General features: G+C 34.6%; 1 protein-coding gene across 2 annotated transcripts in view; it reads left to right on the forward strand.

The window, feature by feature from the left end:
* LOC132708830 (pyrethroid hydrolase Ces2e-like) overlaps nt 1-9,037 on the forward strand; it is a 31,660-nt gene extending 22,623 nt beyond the window's left edge. The window contains exons 5-10 of one of the 2 annotated variants that reach the window (XM_060681444.1): nt 6,008-6,207; nt 6,252-6,417; nt 6,471-6,646; nt 7,466-7,592; nt 8,585-8,717; nt 8,807-9,037. In XM_060681444.1, coding sequence (XP_060537427.1) covers nt 6,008-6,207; nt 6,252-6,417; nt 6,471-6,646; nt 7,466-7,592; nt 8,585-8,717; nt 8,807-8,993 — 989 coding nt within the window. In that variant the 3' untranslated portion in view covers nt 8,994-9,037. The remainder of the gene's footprint in view (nt 1-6,007; nt 6,208-6,251; nt 6,418-6,470; nt 6,647-7,465; nt 7,593-8,584; nt 8,718-8,806) is intronic. The other variant, XM_060681445.1, reaches the window with a different exon arrangement.
* Nucleotides 9,038-11,598: the final 2,561 nt, after the last annotated feature.

An 11,598-nucleotide genomic window follows, 5' to 3' on the forward strand; every position in this document is an offset into this window, starting at 1 on the left:
TAGAAGAAGCAGCAGATACGGCTGTATAAACCTTTATTCCTGACAATTTTTCAAAAATATACAGGGTGCGCCAGAAATTCAAAGAAACTGAAAAATGCGTCCCCCTATTATTGAAAATTGGTTATAACTTTTTTTTTGTATTGCAATATAGCCCGCATAGACAGCAAAAACTTTTGTATTTAAGGTTTTCACCTATTGTACAGGATGTTCCCGATATTCCGTGCTTAATGAGAAATGTGTTAAGTGTCCTCAATTTGCAGATATCAAATGATGATAGAGCAGCAAAGTAAAAGTCCGTGTCCACATTTAAACGGTAGAAATTGGGCTCAATAAATTTTGCCAAGCATTTTTAAAAAAAAAATTGAAATTTTTTTTTGGGAATTTTAACTTCCACAAAAATATGTTTTCTTCCATAATTGTTCACCCCATCGGCAAAATTCTTTAACCGGCAGACGTAGAAGATTCAGTGCAATAACATTTATTTCGGGCATTTTTTCGATTATATACAGGGTTTTGAAATTATTTATTATTATTTTATAATTTACAGAGTAAATTACTAGCCGCAAATCAAAAATCATAAAAAATATGACCAATTGATTCAAACCGTGTCATAGGTCGTATCAAGAGATACAATTTTTGAATTTGTGGTTTTCGCCTATCAGATACGCCGCTCGGGATATTTGAAAAAATACATATTGAAATCGTTATTTCGGGGATTGTCAAGACGCGATGACGTCATTGATTATTACGGCGCACTGCACTATATTTTCAAAAAATTCTTGAACCAGGACGCGTGGAAAATCCAGGGCTATAATCTCTACTTCGAACAATGATTGCATCATATACAGGGTCGTTTATGGGCAAAAAATCTAAAATATCCTAAAAATTTCCGTTTTTGTGGGTGAATTATTGGCGATAAATGAAAAACCGTTAAAGATGAGATAATTTCATTTGAACAGTATCGTAAAGCCTGTCGTGAAAGAGTATCAGGTTTCATCAATTATACGAGGATATTTGAAAAAATGTATTTCGATATCGCTATTATTTGTGCAAATTTTAACATTTGCCGATGTTTGCTGTAACTTTGAAGTTACATGAGATGTGAAGGGCATTTTATACAGGGTGCTTGAACAATTAAATTACATCGATTTTCCGAAATTTCCATAGTGGTCCGCAGGAGCGCGATAGAAAAACAATGCGTCCCTTTACCACACGAAACCGCGAATTTCTTTCCTTTTATAATAAAAAGCTGCTTCGCGCTACGCGCTACGAACTTGCCCCACCCAGTAAAGATTTTTCGAAAGCAATCTTGTTCATCTGTGGAATGGAACCCGTTTAGCCTAGTAAGACATAATTTCATATCGTCTTTTTCATTTTACATCTGAAAACAAGATTTTTCCTATAACAAACTATACCTAAATTTAATGCACACAAAAACGTTACCTGCAATCTGGTCCAGTGGCTCTTGACGGAAATTTCTTTCCGTATGTTCACAAATCGCTTATACTGTTCTGGATGTCTCTTTTTTAGTGGCTGTTGAGTTTCTTCGTCACTACCGGAGTCAGACATTGTCGATAAAACACTCAAAAATATTAACGAATAAATCACTGTCGTATTAAAAGGGTGTAAACAGTAGACTAACATGATCGTCGAGAGAAAATAAACAAATTCATGCGTCACGCATCCCCGCCATCGAATCTGCCCTAATCCGCCGCTCTGCCCAATAACGCCAAAAGTCACCGACCAATGTGGTTTTCACACTGAAGAGTCAAAATTCAGTATTAATATTTTCTGATTGGGATTTTAACACAAATTATGTAAATTGACATTTTAAACCCGTTCATGGCAAAAACCCATTTTCGGCGGAAATTGACTTATGGGGTTTTTGAAATGAGCGATTCATTTGGAAAACTCACAACAGTTCTTCGTTTCTAGACATTATTAATTGAAAACCAGACTTAACCTTTTGTCATATATTTCGAAATTGTGATACATTCCTTATTTTTCAGAGCTATATCTCTTTCGCAACACGAATATCTTAAGCAGGAATTAACACATCTCACCTCATTTCCAATCTCGGGCAATTTCCGTTATCAAGAAATAAGACGATTCACAGAAATAAAAGCCCCGTCCAGTCTCAAACAAATTTTGTCGCTCGGGTCCAAATTTTATCTCAACAACACAACAGAACTGTCGCCAGAATTTACGCCAGTCAAAGGACAGATTTCGATTCTGAATAACATAGGCCTTCTAAGGGTTGTTTTTTTTTCGATCTATAGAACTTTAAGTTGCAATAAAACAACGATGGATTATTCGATTGACATTACATTTTAAATGTGATTTCTGGTATATGACCGCCACGGGTGGCGCAGATGTAGTCCAATTTGGACTTCCAATTTTCGATGACTTTTTCCAACATTTGTGGCCGTATATCGGCAATAACACTTCGAATATTGTCTTCCAAATGGTCAAGCGTTTTTGGCTTATCCGCATAGACCAATGACTTTACATAGCCTCACAGAAAGTAGTCTGGCGGTGTTAAATAACAAGATCTTGGAGGTCAATTCACAGGTCCAAAACGTGAAATTAGGCGGTCACCAAACGTGTCTTTCAATAAATTGATTGTGGCAAGAGCGGTGTGACATGTTGCGCCGTCTTCTTGAAACCACATCTCCTGGACATCATGGTTATTCAATTCAGGAATGAAAGAGTTAATAATCATAGCTCTATACCGTTGACTGTTACGTTCTGGCCATCATCGTTTTGAAGAAGTACGGACCAATGATTCCACCAGCCCATAAAGTGCACCAAACAGTCAGTTTTTCTTGATGTAACGGTGTTTCGACATACACTTGAGGATTAGCTTCGCTCCAAATGCGGCAGTTTTGTTTGTTCACGTAGCCATTCAAGCAGAAGTGCGCTTCATCGCTAAACAAAATTCGCTTATGAAAATCGCGAACAACTGTAATCTCGTTTTGGGTCCATTGGATGGATCTACGCCTTACTTGATGATCGTTTCGCTTCAATTCTTGCACGAGTTAGATTTTGTAAGCACGTAAACCAAGATCCTTCCGTAAAATCTTCCATAAAGTGGATGGACACAGATCCAATTCCTGTGCTCGATGGCGGATGGACTCATTCGGGTTTTCCTCAATGCTACGCTCTACAGCAGCAATAACTTCTTCTGTACGCACCGTACGGCGTCTCTGGAGATGCGAGTTCCATGGTTAATCGAATTAACTGCTCTGATGGACGATTTTGTCGACGATAAAATGGACGTAGTGCGCGATACGTATTCCGCACAGAACCATTAATTTCGAAATAAAATTGCACTATTGCAAGCGTTGTTCAGGCGTGAATCTATTCATGATGAATTGCCAAACCAAATTGAGAATAAATCACTTGGCAGCTGTTAAATCGGTCGCCATCTTGAACAGTAATGCCAACTTAAAGTTCTATACATCGAAAAAAAACACCCATTACATTTAAATCAGATTAGAATTTTCCTCTATCGCATAAGGTTTTTTAAAATGAAAGAACAAAAACCGAATTAAAAGATCTAAATTAAATAACAATAGTTTTGTTTTTGGAAGATCTCTCCCTCTTGGTCTAAAGTAGATTTTCCTGTACATTCCATGACTGTATTAACCATTTTATTTATTAAAAATTATTTAAAACATGATCCATCTTTATTTAAAGCTTTAACGTATTGTTTCATCAGACCTAATTTAATATACAAGGCTTCTGTTATATTATTCAACAAAAAGACTTTAGTGTAACAAGCGTAAAATTCAAAATAGCCTATAAATTCTGTCTCGAGCTTCCTGAAATATAAGACTTAACGTCTTGTGCCAGTAAATATTATTTCGAAGTCTAGATGCTAAAATTTCGGAAAGATCCTTAGATAAACCTAGGTCTCTCACTAAATAATTAAATTCTAATTGTGAAAATAACTGTAGTTGCTAAGAAACACTCCATATATTACTAACATCACTAATTAATGTTCAGAAAAAATTCTTCTAAATTTCAGATTTGAGATTTGGATAAACAACATTGTTTTTCAAATTTTTGTTATTACATCCACTAACATGGTAATTTGTTTGCTCTCTCCATATCAAAAGGTAGGGATCGCCTGGTTCCATTATTCCAATGTCCTAAACCTTCTTCACATATATATGGTTCCTCTATAAACCATCTCGGTAGGGTTAAGTGATACTTGAGTTAAAAAAAAAAAAATTACGCCCAATAACGAAGGATAGTGATAGACGGCTCACTAAATATAAACATACCAAAACTGTAGCTGATTTGAAAATTATAAAAGATTTACAAATATGATTACCACTGCATTTAGAAGGCAAAAGAAAACGTGCTACTATAACAGATTAAAATTAAATAACTCTAAAGAAATGTGGTCTTCATGATATTCCACCTCAACTCAGTAATGTAGACGTTACTTATAATTACTTTGTTAACTCTATTTAAAGTTCAACGTGTAAACCCAGTAACATTAAAACCAAAGATAGAAAAGATCAAATTTTCAAAAGAAAATAAATGAAAGACAGCTCGTTACCTACTGAAACAAATTTAGTATAATCCCCGAAAATCATACGTGATATAGACCTATTTACAGTTTCACGGTCCTTCTCAATATGACTGATGATATTTTTAAGTCCTAGGACTATGTTTTGTTAGATTATTCTCACACATTCAATCACTAGCCTTTATCGAATTTGAACTATACTGGTTTGAGTGTGTGAGCACGAAAGCTTATTAAAAATTATTTTTTCTACTCCCGTCTGAAAAATAGCTAATAACACACGGATCTATCGTGCGGAAAGCGTCACTTTACCACGTCAGTTTCGTTTCCCGCGATTCCGAGCCAGTTCGGACATTTCCGGGATTTTACCGCACGGGTTTGGGAGCAATCGGATGTTTTCGGAGATATTTCCCACGCCTTGAATGGTGACGTTTGTCAATTCTGAAGTTCATGTCAGTGAATGCCTTGTTCTGCGAAAATATACCCAAACGGTCGTACGAAAAGTATAGTATGCAACACGTTCGGTAAACTTTTTAAGTCACTCGTTTATTAAACACTCGCTCCGCTCGTGTCAAATAAACTCGTAAGTCAAATGGCGTTTACCGAACTTGTTGCATAATATACTATTATCAACCGTGAGCATAGAGGTGGTTTTGGGACCTCTGTTATTATGTATTATATAGCACAATCGTCAAAAGTCTTTTTATCATGTCTGCAACACTTTAACGCAGATGATACTCAGATGTATCTCAAGCTCAATTCTGACAAAACTTCAGGAATATTTTTTGCTAGAAAAACAAACAGAATAAAATTTTTGTAAACCTACAATAACGTATTAAAGGTAAAGTATGTAAATAAAAAATTTAGGGTTGTTGACTGATTCAGAGCTGTCTAAAAAAAGCTTACATGAATTTAAAACTAATTTTGAAACATACACAAATATGGACCCCTCAAATCGTTATTTCAAACAATTTCAAAACAATTACCGTCATTTACATTTCACAACCATCTTTTTTAATACATTAGCAATAAAGACACCACAGTATCTACATAAAAATCTTCAGTATGCTGTAAAAAAATGGAACAAATAATCACTATTACAGAAGTGGCTGAAGAAGCATTAAGTAGATAAAATTGGGTGAAAACGAAAAAAACAAAAATTTCATTTTTTGTTCATGTTCAATCATGATTAATATAAAAAAAAACCTTTTAAAAATCATAATCGTCATTTTTTGCATACTGATCAAATTGAAAAACTAAAATGAAGAACGTCATTAATGTTTATTAATTTTTCACTTAAAAAATAGGCAATTTTTTGTACTAGTTTATTGCGTAACATTAAAAGATTTTTTTCTGTAACAACCTATAGCCATTTAATCACAATTCGGTTGTTCTACTGGCTTTAAAAAAAGGAATATTGCTGACTTTTCGAGGCCCCATGTTTCCTTAAACCCGCCATATTTTTCGCAGGATTATTCAGGGCTGCGATTTGTCAAAGCGGATGTTCCTTAATGGGTATGTCCGCTTTTTCAAATCCCACAGCTTACGAGGTCGCGAAAGCAATCGACAATTCTATTTCGGACAAAAATTCCACTAGAGAAATAAGAGAATTTCTACAAAGTCAACCGGTAGAAGTTTTGTCATCTCTCAACCAAAATTCCGGAATAGGGGTAAGTTTTATCACTAAATTCTCTATCTTATGCAGCTAGTTTAGCAACGTTGTCCTAAAAACGTGTTACAGTCTGGCATAACAATGGAGGTGGAGGATAAGGATGCCTACATTACAGAGCTCAATTTTCCGTTAGTTCAATCTGGAAATATTAATCGACTTCCTTTAATGATCGGCACTACTTCCGAAGAATCGCTGGGTTCTTTTTCTTGTAAGGTTTAATGATTGCCTTTTCCGATTCAGTGCTATTTTGAGGCGTTCCAGCTCTACAGGTTGCGAGAGATAAGGGAGTTGATATGGATTCCGATGTAACTAGTTTAATACCAAACGATCTCGTACCACTTCCGGGTTCCAATCTAACGGAAATAGGATATTTAATTAAGGAAGCATATGTTGGAAAAGGTGGGAAATTTGCTGATAATCCCAACCAGGTGGTAGAGGTAAGCTTGCTTTTTTTAAAATTTTTATTTCCTTGGCTTTAGGTCGAAAATAAAATCTCTTGTTTCGAACCAATACAAGGGCTCTCATTGACATTTAAATTTATAAACATATGTTAAAAAGAAACCTATATACTAAGTTATGTTAAAAAAGAAAGGAAGACAACTGCAGAGCTTGAACCAGTAAAACTACTCTTTGACACTCTTATGGCGTGGGTACTTGTATTAGATAAATCTTTATCAAAGTCTCTTATTAATCTGTTACACTCATGAACACCTTAACGTATTAGCTCAATACAAATTTTTTCCAAATAAACTTTTACAGTACTGTAATACTATTTACAAATCTTCTGGATTCGTCTGAGACTATGTACATGTTATGTCATGTCAATTATTATGCCTGTCTGAGGAGGTATTCTGTTCAGATTCCCAAGTCTGAGGATTCCAGCCCTCAGTTTTCCATGCATGTTATGTCATGTCAATTATTATGCCTGTCTGAGGAGGTATTCTGTTCAGATTCCCAAGTCTGAGGATTCCAGCCCTCAGTTTTCCATGCACTCGGACCAATCGCATGCCGCTTGAAATCTGCTGGGGCATTCGTCCTTTTGGTGCATTCTTGCAACCAGAAAGACAACACCAGAACATGTTTCACCACCGAGAGTTAATAAAGTCTAGATGGAATCAAATCACCTTAAAAAAGATCAAAATGCAAAAAGAAAATCCAGAAATCGTTAATATAGTTTTAAATGTCATTTGTTGCTAACTACAATTAATTTGTTAGGTACATAACGAAAGGTGACGGTATAACTCGCTCTGTTTCAGTTTTCCAGTGATGGTTTCGTCAGGCCAACACTGAAACAAGCCGAATTGCAGTCGAATTATACTCCCGTTTATATGTATCAGTTCTCATTCTATGGAACCAAGAGTGAAAATCGTACCATAATACCAGGTAATTTAGTAAAGTAGATTTTACGAACAACTTTCAGGAACGGCGTGTATTTTTCATGAAAATAATTAATCTAATTATATATATATATATATATATATATATATATATATATATATATATATATATATATATATATATATATATATATATGGTCATGGTCAAAAAATACACTTCACCACAACCTTCCAATAGCAATGAGGTCGAAAGAAATCAAGTACACTTGCCACTGTGGTCCTTCCTTACATTCAAAACATCACTGACCATATATCAAAAGTTCTAAAGAAGTATAACGTCGAAACCAGATTTACCACTTGTCCAAAAATCTCTGAACATCTGCGGTCCGTGAAAGACAAAATTCCATTTGAGATGCCAGGAGTTTACAGCATTCCATGCATATGCGGCAAAGAATACATTGGAGAGACCGGACGAAAAATATCAACTAGGCTCAAAGAACACGAAAGAGCCTTACGATTAAGACAAATAAACTCATCAGCTGTTGCCGAACACACTTATGAAACCGGGCATTAAATTTTATTTGATAAAATTAAAATTCTTGCATGGAATCAGTTCTTCTACCAACGAAAAATCCAAGAGTCTATAGAAATCTATAAACAACCTAACAATCTTAATCGCGACTCAGGTCTCTACCCGGCCCCAATCTGGGAATCAGTCATCCGAGAAGGTGTTTACGCCCCTAATTAGCGCCCCACCCCCCTCAAGCAATATATATGCAGGTACAGAGTACAGAAGTTTTGTAAAAGGCAAAAATTTAATTATGTGTAGACATTCCTAGCTATTAACTTATTGTATATATTTAATGTCATTGTTATTTCTTAGTGTAATTTAATACGATTATATTCACCCAAATAAACAAAAAAATATATATTATTACCAAAATTGCCGCCAAAAACCAGCACGATGAAGATTGAGACATGCTATATGTCAGCACCTTTATTACTATTGAATGCAGGTTTTAAAACAAATCGTTTCAGGTGCTGGAAAGGTAGCCCACGCAGACGAATTAGCTTATCTCTTCAAGATATCTACATTTCCTATAACTACCGACGCCGATTTATTGACGAGACAAAGGATGGTACGCCTCTGGGCTAACTTTGCCAAAACACTGTAAGTTATTTTATTGACTCGACGACAATATCAACGATCTGTCTCTTCGTAGTTCTACGTTTAAGGGTCTAAGCAAGTTTTCATTCTAGCAATCCCACCCCTGATCAATCAGACCCGATATTGAACATCACGTGGCCCCAAGTGAATCCAAACGACATCCGCTATCTCGATATCGACACAAGTTTGACAGTAAAACCAAATAGGAAAGTTAAAGAGTACGCTATGTGGAACCGCGTCTTCTATAAATATGGAACCCAGCCTTTTATAGGTTTTTGATGAAGTTTTTAAATGTTGAATAAAATTCCTTTGAGTTTTATTGATTCGTTCATCTTTTCTCTGTACATAATTTTAGTATACCTTGTCTTATTATTTATTCCCCCGAGGAACACTCATTTTCATATGAAAAACCTTCAGTTTATTTTTAATATTGTCAAATTTTGGCTGTTTTTAAAAAACCGTTGTTGTATAGTGTCGTAAGTATGATCGTTTCTTTGCGATTCAAAAAGTGACTTATTTTTATATACTTAGACGATTTCATATCTACAGGGTGTTATTGAAATTACATCATAAAAGTCCTAAAAAAATTGCTATGTAAATTTGGTATAAAAGGCTTGTTCTTGCCACTGGATCTTTAGAGTGGATAAAATAATAAGCCATCCATTAAGCTTTGCCATTTTTAATAGGCTTATAAAGTTATGAAACAGCTTTCAGTGGACTTATTATTATGTGTACTACCACTGCAAAGGCTTCCAGGTTAATTTTTAACAAGAACATTACCAATTTCATAAATTCAAGCCCCAGTATTTTTCTTCTACTATTGACTAGGAAAGTTTGTTCAGCTGACGACGAGAACCAGCTGTCTGTCATTGGCCGAATTATCCTGGTAGTCGTGGCCATAGAAGGAAAGAAAAAAAAGAAGCTCTTTGTTCATCTGACGTCTGAAATGTCATAAAATGGACAAGGAATAGAGACGAAAAATCAGAGTAGCAAATACATAAAGGAATGAACAAAGAGCTTCTTTTTTTATTTTTCCCTCTTTGTTCCTCATTAGTTTGTCTGTTTGTCAGCATAATTCGCAATATGGATCGTAATACCTTTCTCGGACTACTGTTTTACATATTTTTATCTTGTTCTCTCGGTTCATATATTGGTTTTGTTATATTGTTTGCCTCCGTTTTTTATTTCCTTATAGTGGAGCCTAAGTAATTAAATGCAATTGCTCGATCGTATTTCCATCCAGATTTTGTTAAATCTAATAGGCTCTCCAGATATCACCATGGATTTCGTTTGGTGCCCTGGAATTTTTGCTGTGACTTTAAAAGTGTGTAAAATTTTTTGTAGGTTGTCTCCACTGTTTGGTAGCGTTCCCATTTTCTGGCTTATTGAATTATTTTGATTCAGTTAAACAAAAATTGGCTCAGAAATTCTGATCTTATTGGTATTGCCTCCGTTGTTCCCTGGGATGTGGGTTCCACATTTCTTTTCCATCAATCAATCTCTTCAAGCTGCTTCAGGTCGCTTCTGCTGGGTTATTTTCAATATTAATATCACTAAGTTTCTAGTGAAGTTTAATTGTTGGATAGTCAACTCTCTGAATGCTCTGTTATCTGGGTTTTGACGTTTCTTGCTTTTATTTTATAGCCTCTATTGATTGCTCATGCAACTGCTTTGTCTTTTAACACCGCAGAAGGTTCATGCTTTTAAAAAAAATACTAACCAATTAAGAATGCATTATTTTCAAAAAAAGATACAATAAAAAGTTCTACACAAATTATTCAACAAGCTACATTAGCTATAAACACTTCCAACTCATTCTAGATTGGACTACATTCCATGCATTTTCTTTTTTTTTCCATTAGTAATCCCAAATAAACTGCGATTGATTCACAATATCACAAACACTGTTATTAATTGTGTCTCCAAAACATTCATTTGCAACAAACTTAATTTTATAGTTATTTGTTTTGTACTTTACTTATTTATGATTCGCCCTTTTGAACCTAGATGGCACAGGTTTAACGAAGAATTTGTTACAAGAATGAATTTTTGAAACGGCAGTAGAAAATCTGTTATCGTTTTGGAATTTCTATCTAAAACATTCTGCACCTCCACGATAATCCTTATACATATTAAACCCTTCCATTGTCACTGTTACATGAAGCTATTACCAACGAAAATAATATTTTTGTTAATTGAGCTGAGGTGGCTTTTACTTGATGAAAATCTATTTAAGAAAATAAACAAAAACTGAAAATTATTTTAATTATTATTTATTTTATTTTTATTTTTATTAAAATAAATCCAACTCATCATATGAATTTTACTAAGCTCCAGAAAGTGGGGTTATGTTATAACGTGACAGAATACAATCGACACGTTAAGAACCGTTTGACACGGGACAATATTTTAACCTAAATTGTATACAATTGGTTGCGCGCGCGTTTTTAGTCAACAATAAAATAGAACATTTCCTAAATTCTTGCATGAAATTGACTGAACATGCGCAATTCCTAATTCCGATTGTTTTATTAATGAGGTTATGTTTGTTTAGCTGTGATTTTGCGGACTTTGGTTCAATTTAAATAGTTAATTTTCAAATATCTTGTTGATGTGTAGTTATGAAATTATGTCGTGGTCTGAGCAGCAGATAAAAATGCTTATAGAGCTGTATAAGGAACATCCTTGTTTATATTCATTGAAAAGTACATAATACAAAAATAAATATGCTAGAAATAATACACAATACACAAGGTATATACTATGAATAGTCACGATTTATTGAAGTACAGATTTACAAACCCAACATACGGTATTATGAGCAGATGTATTAGCATTATGCATTATGCATTATTATTATTATTAGCATTATGATACCGCTAAC

The sequence above is a fragment of the Cylas formicarius genome, unplaced genomic scaffold (assembly GCF_029955315.1).
Source record: "Cylas formicarius isolate icCylForm1 unplaced genomic scaffold, icCylForm1.1 PGA_scaffold_12__32_contigs__length_19106922, whole genome shotgun sequence".
Taxonomy (NCBI): domain Eukaryota; kingdom Metazoa; phylum Arthropoda; class Insecta; order Coleoptera; family Brentidae; genus Cylas; species Cylas formicarius.